At 36.4% G+C, this 22,991-nt stretch overlaps 1 protein-coding gene across 1 annotated transcript in view; it reads right to left on the bottom strand.

Annotated features, from left to right (window-relative positions):
• Positions 1-7,458: 7,458 nt before the first annotated feature.
• LOC145662050 (uncharacterized) overlaps positions 7,459-22,991 on the bottom strand; it is a 92,392-nt gene continuing 76,859 nt past the window's right edge. The window contains exons 5-7 of the mRNA XM_081727382.1: positions 14,967-15,299; positions 11,692-12,012; positions 7,459-7,781 (exon numbers count right to left, since the gene is read on the bottom strand). Coding sequence (XP_081583508.1) covers positions 11,699-12,012; positions 14,967-15,299 — 647 coding nt within the window. The 3' untranslated portion in view covers positions 7,459-7,781; positions 11,692-11,698. The remainder of the gene's footprint in view (positions 7,782-11,691; positions 12,013-14,966; positions 15,300-22,991) is intronic.

Genomic DNA, 22,991 nt, shown 5'->3' with positions numbered 1-22,991 from the left:
TCCATAGAGTTGAGCCTTCTAAAACTCCTGGGCCAGTACCTCTTAGGTGCGAGAGATGTCAATCCTACAACTCTTATTTCACTAACAACTGTCCTAATCAACCGCGATGCGGATATTGTGGCAGCCAACATGAAACTAGGTTGTGTCAAAATCAACAACAACCTCCCAAGTGTTCCACTTGCGGAGAGGCGCACCCTACTTACAGCTACCGTTGCAAGGCTAAGCCCTCAGCAGAACCTACTCGCCCGGAGTTTACTGCACCTATTCGAAGTAGCGATAAAACAACACCTCCAGCCCAATCTACCCTACATCCGCTCAGTATCGAAGATTTTCTTCGCTATCTCACCATAGTGCTCCAGAACGTGATGCCATTTCAACGCGATCATATACTTCGCACCATTACTGCCACTGCAAAATCGTTCTTTAACATCAATATGCATGGTACATATTCAAGACAATATGCTCATTTTCAAATCGCGCCTCTTGAAACTATTGTTTAAATCTATGTCGTTATTGCTTGTAGTCATGAATTTCTTATTTATTAATATACGATCTTCCCAGCAACACAAACTCCTCTTAGAGCATATTTTACTAGAGGAACAAATTGATATTTTTGCTCTCAATGAAACTTCACTCAAACCTGATATCACAGCACGCCTAACAGGTTATCTCCTTCACCGACATGACTATAGAGAACCTGCTGTCAGAGCTCAAGGCGGAGTTGCAATAGGTTTCTCACCAAAATTACCATTTAGACAATATCACTTACAGGCTTGTATCAATCATCCAGAACACCTTCTTTTCTCCGTTTACTTTCCCTCCATCGTCATAAACGTTGCTACAATTTATATTCGGCCGAGACATCCAATTCCATTCGACTTTTTCAATTATATTGCCCAAAACTTTCGAAATGTCGTCATTATGGCTGATGTCAATATCCATAGTCGAAGCGACCGGGAACAACAACATTTTAGGAACTACAGAACTCAACAGTTAAATTTGCATATCCATGACTTACCTAGTCATACCCGGCCAAGTACTCAAACAACACCTGATGTTGTAATTACATCACTTAATCTAGTCGGTGACTGTACAATACAGGTTCTTGACGCAATTGGTAGTGATCATTGCCCAGTAAAACTAACACTGAACAAGGGGCATCTTTGTCACACTACTCCAGTGTTTAGGACTGTTAAACGTTATGATAAAGCTGATTGGAATACATATAGAACAATCATTGAAAAAGACATCAGACCTCTCACAGCACCAAGTACCGAACCTGAATTGTATCACACTATTTCACGGCTTACAGATACCTTAACTACAACTGCCCAAATATCTATTCCGGAGGACAAAATCCACCCACACAGACCAAAGTTACCGCCTCAATAGCTGGCCATTGTAAAACGTGCAAGGCAGCACATTCGAGAGTTCATCGTACTGGAAAGAGATCCATCTTCAGTGTCACAGACAATGGCAACGGGCAATTAAAAACTATCTCATTGCATATAAACGGAGGCACTGGATAAGTGCGTGCAATAAGCTGAGAGATGAGGCACATCCTACCCGCTACTGGAAGAAATTTCATCAATTAACGGGAAAAAACACTGTTACAACATATCCGCTCCATGTTAATAACATTCCGCTTCTTTCAGATGCAGATAAAGCTAATGCTTTTGCAGACCAACTGCAAACAGTTTTCACTCCAACCGAGTCTCCATGACAGAGCGAACGCATTGATATTTCAAGAATACATTCTTTACAACCTTCTACATCACATCAAACAGACATTAATCATCCTCTTACCAGACCAATCACTGCTCCCGAATTACATTCCGCTCTCCGACGGAAACGTAACACAGCACCAGGAATTGATAGTGTCTCGTATAGGATGCTGAAAGAATCTCCACCTCTATTTATTTCTTTGCTAGTATCTATTTATAATTTCATACTCAACACCGGTTATTATCCACTAGATTGGAAAGTCTCAAAGGTGTGCATGTTTCATAAACCAAACAAGCCTATTCATGATGTTTCTTCCTACAGGCCCATTCAGTTAACTTCTGTCTTCAGTAAATTGTTTGAAAAGATTCTCGTCAACAGACTACATGTTTATCTTAATGAACACAATCTGTTACCAATACATCAAGCAGGTTTCAGGTCTACCTTTTCTATTAACGACCAATTGCTACGCCTAACTACTGTCCTTACTAACCAGTACAATAAGGCTCTTCCATCATGTCTAGTCCTTATGGATTTAGAAAAAAAGCATTTGATAAGGTATGGCACTATGGCTTGCTGCGCAAACTACAGTCACTCCAACTACCCACTTGTTACATCCGTCTCATTTACTCTTTTCTAAGTAATCGAATAGCGTATGTTTCAATAGGAAGTGCCCTCTCTAGACCTATTTTTCCTCATACAGGCGTACCTCAGGGCTCCGCACTTAGCCCATTATTATATATCTTATATGCCTCAGATATGCCTAAACCACCGCCTAATGTCTATATTTTCCAATATGCTGACGACACAGCATTTTTATCAGTTGGGAAAACTATGCTTCAGATCAGCAGAAGCCTAAAATTGACACTCGACAATTTTCTTATCTGGTGCAGGAAGTGGAAATTAACTGTAAATTCGGAGAAAACACAAGCCCTTGTTTTCCTTGCACCTAAACGTAGAACTAAAGTACGCCGAAATCCTACTAATCTTTGTGTATCGGTTGACGGGCATTTTCTTCGACCAACCGCCTCTGCAACATATCTTGGTGTGGTATTCGATACCAAACTCACCTGGAAACCTCACTTTAAGAAACTGGCGCAAAAAGCATCAAGTCGATTAAATCTTCTACGCCGCCTTACGGGCACGACCTGGGGACTAAGTGCGGATGTCTTACTAAAGACATACAAAGTTTTTCTTCGACCTCTTCTCACATTTGGTCACATTGCCTGGTGTCATGCTTCACCTCAACTGTACGAGAAGTTAGCAATTATGGAACGCCATGTTATTCGCCTGGCATATCGGATTCGACTACCATATCCAAATTACATGACCTACGAACATATAGACTTTCCAACTATTTTCGAACATCTTGCTACACTTCGGACAAGATACATTCAATCCCGCGTTACAAATGCTCATCCACTATATCTTGATACGTTAAGAGTTGATGCCCGTACAGATGCTCCATCTCGATATCAGCACTCACCGCTCAACATCCTCACCACACTATATGTTCAGACAACTAATTTGGACGCCGCAGAGAGAGCAATATTTTGCATTTACATCGTCAGAGATCATCTACCTCATATTTTTCCATCTTAGCACATGTTCTTCACTCATCACTAACATTGGGCTATCATTACGTCTTACATCAGTCTCGAGTCGCCCCGAGACAGAAGATCTAACCTTCATGTGTCTCAACTAATGTTCCCAATGTGATTGTGACGTCAATGCACTTCATATCATTATCATACTTGTTTATATATGATATATCCAATTACGTTTATTCTTTAATTATATATATATTTGTATTTTTGCACCATTAATATGATACCTTGCACTATATTACATATTGTTCATTTCTCCAGACTAATTTTACGTTTTTTTTCTTTTTTTCAATTTCTTTTTTTTTTCTTTTTTTTTTGCACTGCACTTAGACCACCTAATGTATATGTATTAGCACCACCAACGTGTTTTTTTGAAAACCTTCGCCAACGAGAGGGCGTAACCCTCTAATGGCTGGGGTTAGATTGTTTTAATATGAAACCAAATATGATGGAATAAACAGAATAGATGATTAAAGAAATTTCACAAACCTAATTCCTTACCTTAAAAAAAAAAATTTGGTGTTAAAGATGGTGTTACCACTGTTTCCAATCTTAGCGACTTGTCGCTAAATCTAGCGGATTTGCAAAGGCGTCTGGCGACATAATTTTTACGAAAGCGGCTAACGACTTTTTTCAGCGACTTTTGAAGTGTCTTGGCGACAAAACTGGCGAATTTTTTTAAAGCGATTTTGCTTTTAAGAAAAATTAATATACATGATGAGCGATTGCCTCAAGATTGATGAATAAAACGAACTTGAGCGCAAAATTCGGGAATAACCCGTGTGGTCCATGACATCGAATCGCCACCTGCATACATAGCCCTACGAATGTGTGAAAAATTAGGGAAATTCCCGGTAGATTGCGACACCTGACAACGCAACCGCTCAATTGAAACTTCGCAGTTCTCGGGTCGGGATAGAGCGAGTGAATATTATTTGCGTGTAAATATTTTGAATATATCTAGTTGAAGTGTCTAGTGTATAGTGCATAGTGCTGTGTAAATGATAAATTAAAGTGTATTCTGTGTTGTTTTTCTCCCTTAAAAGTGTGGTGTTCTTTAATTAAGCATGGGTAAACCCCAATACCAACAACATTATCGAAAAGAATGGGAGAAAGAAACAGTATGAATGGTTGCGGCCAGTTGATTCCGATCGATCGAAAGCGTTTTGTGTCTACTGCAAAAGTGAGATTTATGCAAAGGCTACTGATCTGAAGAAAACATTCTGAAACAAAGAAACATAAGTTAAGATCCGATCCTTTTATCTCGCATAAACAGCAAAAAATTCCATTTAGGAAAGAAAGTTTGAAAACACACGCAGCTGAAGGTAGATTCGCTTTATTCATTGCTGAACATTGTTCAATATTAACTGTTGACCATTTGTCCGAACTTTGTAGAACACCTTCCACGATAGTGACACAGCAAAAGACTTACACATACATAGAACAAAATGTACAGACATTTTGAAAAATGTTCTGGCACCATATTTTCTCGAGAATTTGGTACTTCACGTTGGTGCACAGGGTTACAGCCTTATAATTGATGAGTGAACGGACATCTCGGTGTCAAAACTTTTGGGGGTAATTATACGATACTTCAGTGTTAGTTTAAAATGAGTAGTATCTAGGTTTTTGGCTTTGTTGGAATTAAGAAATGGCACTGCACAAGTAATCACAGAGACAATTATATCACTTCTACACAATCTCAAATTGAATCCGTCCAAACTGTTAGGTTTAGGAGTTGATAATGCAAGCGTTAACACTGGTGTTATCAATGGTGTTTTCGAAATTCTAAAAAGAGAGTTAAATCTTCTTCATTTAGTTCTGATAAGATGTGTGTGTCACTCATTACAATTGGCAGTGTCGCATGCAACTAAGGACACTTTGCCTCGAAACATTGAATTTTTATTGCGTGAAACTTATAATTGGTTTGCCCACTCTAGTAAAAGACAAAATATGTACCGGGATATTTATGTTACGATTAACGATGAAGAACCACAGGAAATTTTAAAAGTGTGTGATGTCAGGTGGATATCTCTAGAACCGGCCGTTCGCCGCATTTTGCAGCAATGGGAGGAGTTGAAGTTGCACTTCGAAGTGGTTCGATCCGCTGAAAGCTGCTATACGGCTGAAATGTTATTTCAGATGTATTCAGATGTGTTCAATAAATTATATCTAATTTATCTGAAAAGTGTTCTCAGCGAAGTATAAAAGACAACCAAAGCATTTGAAGCTGAAAACGTTGATCCCACACGACTGCTTGATGACTTAACTAACCTTATACATTTCACAAGCAGAAAGATTTTAAATCCAACAGCCGAGGTAGACCCTCTGTCTAACACGTGCGAAATAGATAATTTTGTTGACTCCAAACCCTACTTAGGATATGAATTTGAAAAACTGGCAGAGTCAATGGGTTCAAACCAAACAATTGAAACTGTACGTAAACGATGCGTAGATTTTACATAGAAACTGGTTAGAGAATTGAAACATAGGCTCCCTACTAATTTTCAACTCCTACAAAGCATGTCACAGCTCCCTGTAAATAATTGTTTGAATGTCGTTAAAAATCCAATCACCGATTTAGCGGAAGAGATGGGTTGTTCCCCATTGGAGATAGGTAACATCGAAAACCAGTGGCGCAATCTGACTGTGATTAAGTGGAAAAATACTGCGACAACAGTTGACTTTTGGATGGAGGTCTATGAGTACAGAGATTCAGCGGGGGTTAATTCATTTCAAGATTTAGCTAATTTCGCTATGGCAGTGCTATCTCTTCCTCATTCAAACGCTGAAGTTGAAAGACTTTTTAGCCAATTAAATATTGTAAAAACCAAACTGAGAAATCGGTTGAAAGTGGAAACTGTGTCGGCTATACTTCAAGTTCGAAATTCACTTAGAATCTCTGGAAAGAGCTGCCATTCCTATGAGATACCAGAGGCTGTCATTAAAAAATTGGAGTCAAAGCAGCGTACTCGCAGCCGTCGTCTACTGTGATATCCCAGCCTTCAACATCGGTAGCAGTAGAAGAGGATCTAGAAGAGGAGACAGTATATCTTTTCGAATAGGTAAGTCATTTCACTTGGTCTCTGCCTTTATTGATTATGTTTAGCCTATTTATATATGTTTACTTTATATTGTTCCAGAAAAACATTCTTTTTAGGTTTAAATTCGATAAATATCTGTTTTAGCGACCTTCTAGCGACTTCTGGACCTGAATTTAGCGACATTTTGTCAGTAAGAGTTGGCAACAGTGGGTGTTACTGCGTAAGGCATTAAATACATAAACTCTTTTTTCCATTGCTTCTCGAATATGCTTTTACATCACCTCTGCACTACGAGGAAATCACCTGTGTCTTACATGTAAATCACCTAGGGTACTGCCTGTAAATCGTCTCTGTCCTACATGTAAATCACCTGGGTACTGCGTGTAAATCACCTCTGTCGTACATGTAAATTATCTGGGTACTACGTGTAAATCACCTATGTGCTACGTGTAAATCACCTCTGTCCTACATGTAAATCATCTGGGTACTGCGTGTAAATCACCTGTGTGTTACGTGTAAATCATCTCTGTTCTACCTGTAAATCACCTGTGAGCTACATGTAAATCACCTGTCCTACAGGTAAATCACCTGTGTGCTACGTGTAAATCACCGCTGTCCTACATGTAAATCACCTGTGTGCAACGTGTAAATAGAAAATACGTGCTACTTGTAAATCATCTACGCAGTAGGTGTAAATCACTTGTGCAAGACGTGTACGTGTGAATTGCACATGTCCTGTGCACGTGAAGATGTTGAATAGGACTTGTTACGTATATGTGCATCACATGTACAGGCGTGCATTTATACAGATGATGCACATGTTGCATCCGTGCAATTGTACATATACTATACGGATACTGTACGTGCATTGTGCTGTCTGGGTATATACTGGAACAACAAATTGCATAGCATATAGTAGGTAATAACAGCAACGTTATCATAGAACTAATATTGCTAACACTTCCTGATACCTAATTCCAACGTTCATCTTTAAAATGAATATATCTTAACTTGTGTCATAAACTATTCCAACAACCACCACAAAAAATAATACACATAAAGAGATCTTTTATCATCGTCTTTTTAATCCCCACGTTAAATGACTCAACAATAACTATATACAAATAATTTCTGTTTGTCTAAAATAGAGTCCAAAGTAACTTAGGTCCAGCAATGTTTTCCTTTTTATAATATTTCAAAATCCTTAAATAGTATCCACTAATTTCTTTTATTCGATGCCTGCTATCAGATTTCACAAAAGTTAAAACATTTTTCTTTTATTAGTCGTATATGGGCTTAACTATATATAGTGAGTATAAATATGAATTCCAGAGGTCATGACTATATGTTTGCTGTAGAAGAGCGGCAAAAAATGAAAGTATAGATATTATCCATAAACCAACTTAGTCTGAAAGAAAAAAATAACACAATGAGCCACATTAGGTGACAAGTATCAAACAAAACACTGTATTTACGAAATACATTCTAATCGTAATTAGACAGTGATAACATATAGGCTTATCTAAGATAAGATAAGGTACGTGCCTTTAAGTAAAGTAACAACGAAGTCAATAGAAGTGTTAAATAAGAAATTTAAGAAGGGCAATAGAATATAATTTGTTTTGCTTGATTTAAATGAATTAAAGATTATTTAAATTAACACTCTAATATGCATCAAAGTTTAGTTCATGTGTACGCACAGATAGTAATGTTAGTAATTGTTTAATAATTCGGCAAGGATGTTATAAAATAGAGAGTCTGTTCACAGGTATCTTCATCCTATAAATATTAAATCTTTGAAACAAAAAAAAAAAACATCTGCACGTCTGATTAGCTGCTTTCGTTTTCCCCATCGTCTGATTGACTACTTTCGTTTCCGCCAAAATGTCGGATCAAAACATTGCTATCTTATTGGGCAGAGTGTACAGAGTAGGGATGACGTGACTGTGACGTATGGCTTCAAGATTTTGTTGCAAGGGCAGATCCTCTATTTTATAACATCGTTGTAATTCGGAACGTAAAGGGGAAATATATATATAGTTTCTTCCTTTTCTAAGTATGAAGTTCTTATTTTCAGATCCTATATTTAGTTGTAGGTTTATAAGTTCTGATAACTGTTCATCAGATTTTTACATTTACCATATTACCAATTATCACAAATGCTCATTCTTAAGCAAAGCAAAACTATCAATTTCCAAATAATATTAGCTAACGTTCCTTATTTGTAGGTTAAAAAGTTCTGATAACTGTTCATCAGAGTTTTACATTCACCATACTGCCAATTATCACAATTGCTCATTTTAAGCAAAAGCAAAATTATTTATGAATTTCCGAATAAAATTAGCTAACGTTCCGCATTTGTGGGTGCCCATTGTCTAACATTGATCAACTCTGAAGTATTGAAGAGTCACTTTAATATTATGAAAACCAATAGTCATAATAATTATGAATGGAAGGATCATTTTTCAGACTTCTCAGTCATCATAGTCTCAAATAAAATACGAACAATTCTCAAATAAGACTTTTTAATACACTAAACGTTATCACTAACTTTTAAAATGTATTTTTCAAATCATCTGCAGAGTGTAAAGAAGCTTATATTCAAACACAAGCATGCATTAGAATGAACTACTAATATTCTGCTGTCAGTTTTATGAGCAGTTTGTATTTTCTTATTTACATTAGGTATAGGTTTCAATAGATGTTAACCATTATTGCAGAAGGAATAAGAAAGGAAATTCAGGTATGATACTAAAGTAGCATTAAATCTGTTGGTATTTTATTATAAATTCATAATGGTAAAACATTATATTCAAGTAACGTTTAAGTCATCAGGTTTCATATGCTTCCTGCTGTTGCGACCCAAATAGGAAATCATATCTTAATACTCACTAGTCCAACTCTTTACCCTATAACACAGGAGACGTGGTGGCTCAGTGGTAGAGCGTTCACCTACGGTGCTTGGGGTCCCTGGTTCGATTCCAGCTCGCGCTGTGTGGGCTTTGTGGTGGACTAACACCGTGCTCGTAGGTTTTCTCGGAGTTTTCCCGTTTCCTCCCACTTTCTTCATTCCACCATTTCATTCATTTCTCCTGATCGCCGTCTCCTTTAGCCTCACCGGCATAACCGTTGGACGTAAAACTTGAAAGATTTCATTTCATTTCATTTACCCTATAATACATCTGGACTGATAAACATATCGTTCTTAACAATATTCCTACGATAATTGTTGGTATTTAAGAGAAGTATCGACTACTTTCTTGGTTTACAAAATTATATGCTTACAGTAACAAATTTATATTATTATGAGTGCAACAGCAAATCTAAGTATACGTGCAATAGTTGCTTTTCAGATAATTTTGTTTTGAATATTCAAAAGATCACTATATATTACGAGTTTCCTCTTTTTCTTTTTTAATGTTTTTCAAAATTAGAAAATAGTAAAAGAGTACATCAAAATTTTGTTCCTACAGGCATAGTTCTTAGAATTTAGTTCATGGTTCATCTGCCATGTATCATTTGTCTTTATGACTAAACAGCTCGTTACCCGACATCTTAAATGAGGGAGGGAAATCAACTCAGTATCTGAAATAAACTAATGGCCTTGTTCCTATCTTGCTTATCTTATTTTCTTCCCTACTACATTGTTTACTCCATGAAAGGAATCTTTAATTCGGTCACTGTTGGCAAACTGAATATGACCAGCCTAACAAACGTTTCTTTAGAGGTTAAAGTTTTTCCCTTTCCTTTTTATTTTTTTAATAATTTGGAAATGAATTGGCCTATAGAAGCAAATTGTTTGTTTTTGAGACATGAGACGTGGATCTACAGTTTAACATGAAATCCAAATCAAACGAGTTCCACCAGGAATCGAACTCATATGCCCTGTGCAGAATACATGCAAGTTTTGTGTAATAATTATGTCATCTCGAAGTCAATACAAATTGTATTAAAATCGATCACCTTCTTGCACGTTCTTAAGTAAAACAATCTTTTGAAATAGTCCTTTGCTCTTCATTGCACGCAATAAAATTAGTCACAATCACCAGTACTGTAGGTACTTGTACATAAGCGTTTTTCTTTTTCTACGCAATACAGTACTATAATTCTGTCGTGCATCAATCTACCACTGGTAGCCTTTTTTTTTTTTTTTAGCTGAAAGCAAGTTAAAAATATCGCAATTTACCTGAAAGAACCCAAGAACAACTGAAAATTTAAATAGATTACTAGCGGATAAGATGGCCACCTGAAATTATCTTTAAAGACAGTAATGGACACATTGCAGTAGACAATAATAATTTTAAAATAAGTGTTACATATACGTTGTTATTTGTGTCTTAAGTTAACCAGAACACTTTCTTGACATGTTCAGTCAGTCACATGAAGACAGAGTCAGTTTGCGAAATCATTTTTCACTTTAAGTGCAAGTCCAAAGACAAATAAAACTTTTTCTAACAAAAATGAGTGTTAGTCCTATCTCGTTTAATAATTAGTGTGCATGCAGTTTATACTAACTAACCTGCAGCAGTAAATCTCTGTGGATTAGAGACGTTTCTACAGCTTGTTCAAAAAGTTATGCAACCTTATGGGGAATCTCATGATTTATTGTTTTCTTATTCGTAAAAAATAATTGAGCAGCCATGGACTATAACAGCGCATGGTCACTCTAAAAGAATGAATCTGCTTCAACAATTATGCTTTAATCCAGGGTTTAAAGAAAGAATTGGGGAATAGGTGCTCCAAACAAATCTCCATAATGCCACTGTACAATAACTTCCAGGAAATAAGTAATGTAGTGGATGTACGGAGAAACAGTCGACCAAGGTTGTTAACAGAAGATCACTTGATATTCTGCGTTCGGAAAAATCAATGCCACAACTGTATCATTGATACTGGACTTATGAGGAAAGGTTCTATCTGGATGTATATTCAAAAGTCTCGAGTTTGGGCTAATGGCAATCCATATGTGGTGAAGAAGTTGTCTTTACATTTACTTAAATTCGTGTTTCGTGTGTGAGGAATAAAAAGGCAGCCGTTTCCAGCACGTAATGTAGAACATGTAAAAAAAAATAATAAGAAAAATTGTTTTCCCATAAGGTTGTGTAACTTTTTAAACACTGTCTAACTATTAAAGCCGTCCGTAGATGTTACGGTTATTATGATAATTTATAATAAAGAATACAGACAGCCTTGTAAGAAAGTTATGTTACTTTTATGTTAATTTATGTTACTTTTATGAAAAGTGAGAGCCAGATGATTTTTTCAATAGATTTATTTTGATCATTTTCCTTTTTCTTAATGAATAGCGTTATACTTACTTGCACATTAAGATCGCTTGTTAACATGAATATTAGTAGAGAATTCGACGTTGTTGTCCAAAAGTAACATAGAACATTTCCATGTTCCGAAATCTGTGTTGCTGACTGCAGTGATAGTTAATTCGCAATAGCCGTCCTTCCTATTCAACTCAAATATGTGAGTACTGTTGGTTCTTTCAGGGACCACATTCAGTCTTAATCCGTCGGGTCTTTGTAGTCGACAACGCTTTACTGATCTTGATGTTGATAAATTACACTGTATAGAAGCTTTCTTCCCTTCTGTAGTGTTCACATTTGCTTGACTAGAGTTTAATTGAAGCTCTATAAACAAAAAAATATTAGAAATATAAAATGTTATTAGAATCACATTATCAGTATATCAATAGTGATTAGAATCTTATAAATAACGGCTACGCAAATCAGATGATTCAAATACATGTACTAGTAATTAGGACAACACTATTAATGAAATTTATTTAACTCTTGGAGATACTTGTTGGTGAAGTTCCATTTCACTTCGTACTGCACTATTAATTTTTATTGTTCTTTTACAGTATGTTACCTTATTCCAGCCGCTTATAAATGATCTACTAGTGAAAGAAATCTCCATTACGAAATAATTGTTTTTCATGTCCTGAAATGATATTTTCTAAAAGAAATTATAAGTGTACTCTTGGATTGTGAATTCTTCGTAGTATACAAAAAACTATAAATGATGGAGAAACATTTCCTTACTCTGTCAAATCTTGTTCTTATATGTTTCTACCGTTATATTGATATAAAACATGCTCAGTTTGTAAAAAGAAAAAGAAAGCATGGAGAATCTAAATGGTGCATCTTCTCCAATAATGTCTTATTTTCTACCTCTACGTGGTTTTAATTATGTGGAGTTAGTTATAATTGTAGGTTGGTCTCCAGTAAGAACAATCAGTGGAATAACGTGGACGAGTTTGATTTGCTACAGTGTATACAACGTAAAGGTCGAAGTTTTCATTTTTGCTTTCCACCTCAAATTTTATTCGTCACTCTAAAGCTTTAGTAAGATGGTTTAATATTCGATAAAAGAAAATATTTAATTGCTTAGATTTGTTGAACATAAAGTCAGTTTAATTTTTTTGCTGTATTCCACAGACATAATAATTAGTAGTTCTAACCCTGAAGTTTATATCTAGGTACTAACCCGTTAATCCTAACAACATTGTGAATATTCTATATAGCAACAATGCTATCCATAATTTCTCTTATAGAAATACACATGGTGCGGTTTTTTTTATTATTCATATCTAAGGATAAACTGAGTAAGTCAAGTACATGGACATACTCGACTTCTTACTTTTGACCCTCTGCATCACAGCCCAAAATTGATGATTCATGAAGTAGTTCGTGAGATTTTGTTTCTTGGATGAACATAGTATATACGGGTACATAAAAGTACCGATATGTAAAAAAGATTTTATGAATCGAACTCTTTACAGATTCGCTCAATCAAAATCTATTTAAATTACACTGAAGCATGGTCAACTGTTGATAAGCTGCCATCCTTCATATTTCTTGTTAAATTTGCTTATTTTAGACTATTTGGATATTGGAGCACAATTAGTTACAGCTAATTACAAATTACTCTTCTCCCTCATCTTCAAATAAATCAGTGTTTGACACTGAGCAAAGAAATTTAAAAGGTTAAACCAGACATTATTATATGCACTTTGTAAGCAGAAATAGAACATGTTCCCAACCTATTACAGACCAAATCTCGACACACCCTTTAGACTATATTTTCTCATCTTTAAATAATGTTTTATTATTCCTAGATTGTATATATGCTACACTGCAAAGTCTACTTTACTTTGGTATGGAAAGTAACTCTGCACACGCTGAGAGTAGTTGCAAAGGCATGTTACCGATACTTATTTCATTCAAATATTTACTTCTAAAATGTGAAATACATATTTAGTCACATAACTCATGATATGATTATTATTTTCTTCTATTGTTTTATTTCTATTTTATTTATTTATTTATTTATTTATTTATTTTACTTTTCAAGTTTTCAATTATTTTTGTCTTCAAAATAATCGCAGAAAGTTGGTCGTTTGATTTGGAACTTTAGCGCCACCTTCAGCAATGAGAATGCATGCGAAGTGGATTCCACATTCCATAGCTTAATATGAGGTTCGAACCACATTAGTTCCCACCGTATATTATTAAACATGGGTATCCCGTGCTGAAAACGTGTAACGTACCTATATAGTCACATGAGGGTTCAATTACGGATAGATGATGAGCTTATAAAGTCCCTTTGGTGCAAAGTAAAGACACTTGTTTCCTACATTTAAGCTACTCATACAACATAACTGCCCATGGGTCAGTCTTTGGATGTCCCACAGGTCCCTTTCCCGCTCTTGAATATTTAAGCTTTTTTTAAATACGTTTTATAATGGAGATATTCATGGAATTTCCATTCAATTTCAATGCAATGTGCCAATCACGAGACAATATTAGGATGCCCGAAAGTCGTCGTTTGATTATTTCACAAATATGGGGAACGAATTCCTGATTAAGATTCCGAAGCATAAGCGGACATTTGGATTTCTAAGATGTTCATTTAGAAAAAATGAACTCTTGTGAGCATACAGGGATGTCTGTATGATACTCATCAAATGGTAGTCCAGGCAACGTCTTTATGCTATGTGGATTGAATAGCATTAGAAATATCCCTATCACACTTTCCCATAACGTTGAACGAAAATTTCTTCCGATATATTTTATTTTAAAATATCGTTGGGCTATTTTAACAGATGTGATTGATCTGTTTGTGTATAATACTGTAACATGTGAGAGTAATATAATGATCTGCAATGGTTAGAAACTCAAGTTTTTGATATGTGTTTGCGACAAAAATGTTTACTAAATTTAACTTCAAACTATCAATTCGTATTTTACGCTATCAATCTCTCCTAAGTTATCAATTTAGCTCAAAATATTTCTTATATATCACTGTAATCGTACTGTAGTATTTACAGAAGATTTTCGTATATTCTATACAATAGATTATTGTAAGAAATATTTTATTTTAATAAAATCGAGAATATAATGATCAGCATACACTGATAATATTATATATCCTTTCAATTCCATGTAGATAACTGTAAAGAATGGACACTTAACGAAAATGTAACTCAGGACTATGCGAGGATTCATTCTCATACTCTAGTATACGACAAAATATGGTTTCACAGCGTTTCATGTTAACACGATTTTTTGTTTTCTTTTACCTTTTACAGTAACGGTGTCCATTAGTTCTTCGCTTTGAGTTGTAAGCCCAGCGTAACATTTCCATTTTCCTGCAATTTTTTCTGATACATTGAAGAGCGTAATACCACATTCCCCAGCGTTCAGTCCCTCTCCACTGACTAAGTACTTATACTTAATCCCGTTAATAGTGTGATTACTTCCATCTTCTATCACATCAAACTCCTGGTCATTAGGAGTTGAAATTCGACAGTACTGGATATGAGATAATACTCTACACGCAATGTTCACGTTCTCTCCAACCACAAAATCTATGAAATTCTCAACTGCTTTCAATTCGATGGGGATATCTTTACCTAAAAAGAAAGAAAATCAGAGTCAAATTAATTCTCTATGTTTGGATACGAACTAAACACTTCAGAAGTCTATTATGTTTGACTTCAAATAGTGATGTCACCCAGAATTTAAATTAAAAACGGGGTAATATCAGGTTGCCTAAAAGTATTGAGTCTTTTGAGGACAAAATTAAGAACACACTTATTGTGATTTGAAAATAATGTATTTAAAATACATATGCACATTTTTTTCGATGATATGCAATTTCTGCGGCAACACCATAATCATCCTGCTGTAGAGTTTCTCTGGTTTCTGGTCAAAATCCAGAGAACAAGCAGACTTAACCTCTTGAAACAGACTTAACACCATTCAAGGAATTCTGGAGGGACCTATAAAAATGATAGTGCAAGGGCATAAAGTCTAAGCTATAGGTGAATGCATTAAAACCTTCTAGCAAAGTTTGTTCAATTTTTGAGAGTCTTTAAAGGTTGTGTGGTCTAGCGTTGTCAGCGTAGTACACGACACACTCTCTGTTCAACGGTTCTTTTCTAGCCAGTTTTTTTTTTTTTTTTTTTTTTTTTTATTGCTAGGTGCACTCGTGCTAATTGTCGGCTTTATATATTCAAATTTATCGTTTTGCTCGGCAGCAACAGCTCACGATGTACGATGCTCTTCAAATCCCAGCAAACGTATAGCATAACAATCTTGAGCGTCAATGTGGGGTTTGTCTCAGATTATGGAGACTTTGCTCCCTTCGACCACTATCATTTTTGCACATTGTTGTCTTAGACTATCTACATTTCATCACTCGTGATCAACTGTTTCAGAAATGACTCGAGTTTATTACGTTTAGTAAAGATTTGCAGATGGAGACTTGGTGGAGTGTGTTTTTGAGCCAAATCATGTGGCATTCAAAGGTCGATTTTTTTGTAGCCAACTTTTTCCAAATGGCTTAACACTGTTTGGTGATGAATGTTTAGGTTATTGGCAATTCTATGGCTACTTAATGCTGGTCTTGCTCCACTTTTGTGAAAATATCGTCGACTTTTGCTGAGATTGGCCTCACAATACAAGAAGCATCATGACCATCGAAATTCTTGGAACGATAGTGACTGAATCCTCTTTTAGGTGTTGTTTTGCTAACGTACCTTGCCCATACATAGGAAAACATTTTTCACAGCCCTACACGGCACTTGGACCTTTATCGAAATAAAAGTGCAAAAGTAGCGAAGTTCTCTGGAACATTTACTCATCTTCACAGCATAATAGCTTGCGTCTCTTCTAATAATTTCAACACTTTTCAAACATTTACTGCCTTCAACTGTTATCTGTGAAATGACGTTATGTTTGACCTGCTGCGACTCACATATCCTGCGATTTGAAACAATAACGTCATCTCGTGTCCAAGAGATTCAATTAATTTTAGACTACTTGGTATACAGCAAGATAAGAAGTTCCTAAATAAAAATAATCCACCTAGATAATGACTGTAATAATAATAAAAACAATGCTAATACTACTACTAATAATAAATATCAGAGAATTGTGCAGTACGCAAGTTAATACCTTCGTCAACGTGTTAAAATAGATTCAAATTGATTTTAAAACAAAAATTCAAGTAAAATAAATAGTCAATATTCTAAAATATCACTTTCAAAACAATGTAATTAAAGTTCCATTTAAAAATATATATTGCTACTTTTCAAGTATCATTATCTGCAAGTTGAATGTATATAATTCTGTTGTCATGTTGTTTAAAACATATGCTAGATATAAATATATCAATATTATCATTATTATTCCATTGACCCAACATCTTCGGAGAATTGAGAAGCTACGTGAATCAAGGAGTAGGTCAAAATATCTAGAAGTTATGGCGACAGGAGTCCATATCCTGGCCATGTATCAACCAATTAAAGACATCGGACTGGTCAAACCCCTTCGTATGTTGTAACGTCTGGGTTCCGACTTTAATAATAATAGTTAGAAAATTGCTATGCTCAATTATTGCCTCACATATTTTTAAAAGTACAGTATTGTAATGACTAGGAAATTATAGAATTGCAGAAACTATTTCTATACAGAAATTAATTTGATTTTCAATGACACTTTTTCATACAATCATTAAAAAGATTTGAATATGATTTTTTAAAACCATCACTTTAAAACTTTGTTTGAATATTTGGAAGTAGCTTCACCCCTTATATGCTCCCAATATATTATCTGCAGCGTATGTAGGGTGTCTCAAAAGTCTCTAACATAAGGTAACTTTGTTATTATCGGAGTTACAACAAAATGTAAGTGGACAAGCCGTCTCCGTCTCCAAATGTGATGTTTTCAATTTGAAGTGAAGGACGTTTTTAAATCAGACGAGCCGTTTGAGCTGTACAGTCTTTATGGGCCCAATTTTAAATTAAAATGTAATGTTTTCATTACCTTGATCCACATGATAAGTGAAAGAAATTACTCTCTTTTAGGCTAACGTGTCGATGGCCAGCCCATATTTCAAACATGAACTATTCATTTTATGTTGTGAGTCCAAGTAAATGGCAACGGTGCATTTTCGTTTAATATTGGGCCCATAAAGAGTGTACAGTAGGGTTAGCCGAATTTCAACTTTTTTCGAAAATCGATTCGATGAAGCCGTTATAGAGTGTCTTTTAGTGGGCAAAGTGTGCCAGGTTTCTTAAGAATTTTTAGGCATTGTCTTCATGTGCCGCATCGAGGTTTTATGGAAAATGTATGCAACCCTCACTACACGGTACAATATTTCACGTGTTTGGCTATGTAAAACACATATATTCCCGTTTTCTTTTTTTCTTTTCTTTTTTTCTTTTCTTTTTTTCTTTTCTTTTTTCTTTCTTTCTTTTTTTTTTTAGATTCAGCTTTAGAGGCAGCTTGAACTATAACTAATGCATCATTCCAAAGCCCACTTATGTGCAGTTCTTCGCTTAAATTAGCCAAATTTCAACGCTAAATCAAGAAGATTGCTTTCTTTGTTTGTATGTACAAAAAGTTGATTTATTTTGGTTTAGCCTAAGGGTAGAGTTTATTTACTTATTTATTTATTTACTTATTTATTTATCTTTTGATGTAATGCAATTCAATATCAACACTCTCTATCATTTATTCTTTGTCCAAAATAACCCAGAACTCACCACGAGGAGGTGACTGCACTTCGAGTTTCACCCACTTTTAGTTAAGCCCTGTCTAATTTTCTGCCATGTCCTCACTTACTTGCTTTACTTTTCTAGATGGCATAGTCTTTTCCTCGATCCGAGTGTTGGCATTTCCTTGCTGGAAATCAAAACAAAGCGTATGAATCCGTCGCGACTTGCCGGCCCACACACGTATTGAGAAGCTTGCGTCACCAAACGCACCATTCGCTCTACTGCTTGGATATAACATGGACACGCATTTATTTCTTCTCTGGGCAGTTTCACTAATCGCTATTGCAGCAATTCAAGATGCAGGAGACATTTAAACGGAGCACAAAACCTTGTTATTGATAAAAATATGATTAGGAGGGAAAAGAATAAATTCAGCGCAGCTGTTCAAGAAAGTAACGACATAGCCGGAAAGTCTGTTAGAAGAGTCTTCTTCGGTGGAAGAAAAGATTAGACTCTAACGCAAGCGAAAATAGGAAAACATTGGTATCGACGGCAGATCGAACAACACTTAACAATAGTGGAAGAACCAAGTTCGACATATTTGGGCAACGTCGTGCCGAAGTCTCGTAGTGGAGGGGACATCGCCGCGTCTGCGTACGAATCTCTGGAGGAAAACGGAACTGATCTGTCAACGGTGGTAGCAGCTGGTTATGGCGGTACACCAATCAACACGGGAAGATTTAAAGGGGCTCTACATTGTTTAAAAAACTAAATCGAGAACTTTAATGGACCGTTTATCTTCTTCACGGAAATGAACTATCGCTCCGTTAATTAATATGACATCTCGCCGGGGGAGCATCGGGTCCAAAAAACTTCCGGCATCCATCTGAAGAAAGCTTGACAAGTGCGAGGAAGCGCCCTTGGTAAAATACCAAACAATAAATCTTGACTGGATGGATGAATTTACAAAAGTTGAAGACCTCAGTGCGGACCAACAGTATTTACTAGCAATCTGCAGAGCAATTCACTCAGGATACTGTTCTTCAAACTTGGCAAACAAGAAACCCGGTCCAGTGGTACACTCACGTTGGCTCAACAAGGCATGTAGTATTCTTCGTTTGTACGTTACACAGCGAGACCTTGCGAGGCATTCATGTGTCTTGTACAATACATGTCATGGTGTATCCCCGGGTTTGATTTGCCATCCAGCAAAAGCCATCATGCTGTGAAGGACCGCGGCTTTATGGAATTTGGGAATCTAGCCCAATTTCTACCCATGGAATCTAAGCAGATAGTATTCTCTGTATTTTTCAATAATTCGCAGTTTTTAAAATAAATGTTGATGCGGACGATTACTACGACATGGTGGAGTGGATGACCTTGTCCCCCGCAGAACCTTCGCTCACCAAGATGCCCTCCGACGACGAGATTGAAGAAAATATTTACTCAGTTGCAATGCTCGGAGAAGAAATAACTACGTTACCCTGCCATGCCAAAGCAGTAGAGTGAATGGTAGGTTTGGTGACGCAAGCTTCTCAATCCGTGTGTCGGTCGGCAGGTTGTGAGGGATTCATACGCTGTGCCTTGGTTTCTAGCAAGAAAATGCCAACACTCGGATCGAGAAAAATACTATGCCATCTAGAAAGGTAAGGCAAGTAAGTGAGGAGGCAAGCAAATAAGGCAATGGCAGAAAATTAGACATTGCTTAACTAAAAGTGGGTGGAACTCGAAGTGCTGTCACCTCCTCGTGGTGAGTTCTGGGTTATTTTGGACAAAGAATAAATGATCGTAAATGTTGATAATGAATTGCATTACAACAAAAGATAAATAAATAAGTAAATAAACTCTATTCTTAGCCTAAACAAAAACAAATCAATTTTTGTGCATACAAGTAAAACAAAACACAATCTTCTTGCCTTAAGCGTTGAAATTTGGCCAATTTAAGCGAACAACTGCACTGCGAGGAACTAAGTGAGCTTTGGGAAGGTGAATTAGGTATAGTTCAAGCTGCCCGTAATCTGAATCTAAAGAAAAAAAAAACGAGAATATATGGGTTTTACAGAGCCAAAAATATGAAATATTGTACCGTGTAGTACGGGTAGCATACATTTTCCATAAAACCTCGATACGTCACATGAAGGCGTTGACTAAAAATTCTGATAAAAACCTGGGACACTTTGCCCACTAGAAGACACTGTTTAATCCCTTCGCCGGATCGATTTTCGAAAAAGAGTTGAAATTCGGCCCACCCTAGTGTACAGCCCAAACGAATCCTGCGATTTAAAAAATTCGTTCACTTTAGATTGAAAATGTCATATTTGGAGACGGTTTCACCTGTTGCATTGTAACTCTGATAGTAACAAACTTATCGTATATCATGGGAGTTTTGAAACACCTTATAGATAGATAGATAGATAGATAGATAGATAGATAGATAGATAGATAGATAGATAGATAGTAATCTGCAAGTGGTCTAGTTGCGGAAATTTGTCAGCAAAAAGACCACTTTCCATTCTCTACTTTTATAAAAGTGGCCTATTTGCTGATTGAGGTGGTCTATTGGCGGAATCTTGGTGGTCTATTTGCTGACTTGAGAAATTGGTGGTCTAAATACGTAATAAGGCTTGCCAACCTCTGCATTTTCTACAATATAACTATGTTCATTGCTTGGCAATCATGGGATTTAAAGTTTACCGCTAGTCGGCTATCTGGGTAAATCCCATTTCAGGGGTAGACATACATATCATTTCCATCAGAATATATACTTCTTCTCTAAAAATTTCCACCTTACTAGGTCATCACATTTTAATTTTCCTACGCTAGTGACTACGCCTTCTTCTACCCATTTGACAAAGTTCTTATCAGCTTAAGCCGCTAAGCGGTAAGAGTTAAATTCTTTTCAGGGGTATACATTTTCTAAATGAAAATAAAAAAGTTATATCGCTTTTTCACCCACCACCTTCTAACATCAATATGTCACCTAAGACGTACCTCGAAGATCAAAAATGAACCCCCAAAACATCGAAGAGCTTGCCAACCTTTCGGATAACCATGGATTCCATCGCGGTGAGCCCTGAAGAAAAGAAGGTATAAAGTGCATTCTGCAGCTCTACTAGGAATTTGAACTGGCGTCCTCTAAGGTGATTGTCCAAGGAATGTAATAGGTAATAATCTGAGGTGCAATGTCCGGGGAGTGTGGCGGATGCAATAGGGTTTTCAATCCAAGGCGTAGAATGGTGTTCTGGATCATCCTAGCCACGTGGGGCTGAGAGTTGTCCTGTTGTTCCTTTGCGATTCAGAAGTGGTGGCTCCAGAGTTTTGAGTTTTTCTTGAACACGGTTCAACTGCTTGTAACAGATCTCGATGCAAGATGCCGCGAGCAGTCCTTCTAAAACACAGGAGGACGTTCTTCGGTGCAGTGCTGGTTCGGCTGTTTTGGAACCGGTTCATGGGATGCTAACCAATGATGATGGTACCGTGGAGCTTCGTACAGGACCTACTTCTCATCACATGTCAACACCCTGTCCAGAAATGGGCCCTTCCTCAGACGAGAAAACAAACAAACACATGTGTCTGCTCGTGTTGCTTTCTTTCCCGGAGTCAATTCATGTGGAACCCATCTCCCCAACTCGTAGTGCTTCCCAAGTTGATGGAGGTGCTGCCGAATGGTTTATCCACTTACACAGAATTGTAGTTCCAGTACCTCGTATGTCTGGAAACCATTCGCCTGAATTGCTGGCTGACGATCTTAATTTTGTACATGTCTTCTAGCACGTGGTGCGTCTTCCAGTGTTTCTTCACCGTCCTTAAACTTGTTAAACCATCGTTGCACTGTCCGCGTAGTCACGACAATCTCACCAAAGGCCTTGCATATCTTCCGCCCCGCTGCAGCTGCGTTTAACCCGAGTTTGAATTCGTACACGCACTTATGACGTTCTGTGGAGGTCCCATGCTCACTCTGCCCTTAAGCAAGTTCACGGTGTAAGTGAACTGCCACAACCAGATAGTATGTTGGATATACCCACAACAACAACTGACCTTGGCATTATCTCCATCCGCGTTCAACTCACGGTGTGGGAGCCAATTGAACACAGATCTCCACAAAAAGCGACAGAATTTTCTTGGTTACCTTTATAATAAGTTGTCGTGGAAGCCCGTCAATACAGCTTTGTTAATATAGTCATCTTTTAATACTCTCAAAGTTATAGGACATTGATATTCTTGGATTGGATTTCTAAATGACGACAGTTTATGTTAGTGAAACTTTTTGCTTATTAATTCTATGAATTAAAGATACGCTGATTTTTTTTTTAAATTGAGATAAGAAATTAACAGTGATGCTTAGATAATTAGAAAATTCAAGTGCACTACAACGTGCTACAATCACTCTAAAAAAATATGCATAATTCAAGTACATTTCACATCATGATGTTCATTTTAAACGTGTGACTATAAGAAATACTGTATTCAGAAATTTTGCTGTATTTTTTTAATGTAACATATTTATCAATATACATATTTAAGTTATGTAAAATTTATTACATTTATAGAAAACATAAACTCAGATTTCTAATACAGTACTTTAATTCATTTTTCGTTAAA

The sequence above is a fragment of the Thermobia domestica genome, chromosome 10 (genome assembly GCF_964235325.1).
Source record: "Thermobia domestica chromosome 10, izTheDome1.hap1.1, whole genome shotgun sequence".
Taxonomy (NCBI): Eukaryota; Metazoa; Arthropoda; class Insecta; order Zygentoma; family Lepismatidae; genus Thermobia; species Thermobia domestica.
The sequence above is the reverse complement of the archived record's forward strand: the minus strand, read 5'-3'. Positions and strand labels throughout refer to the sequence as shown.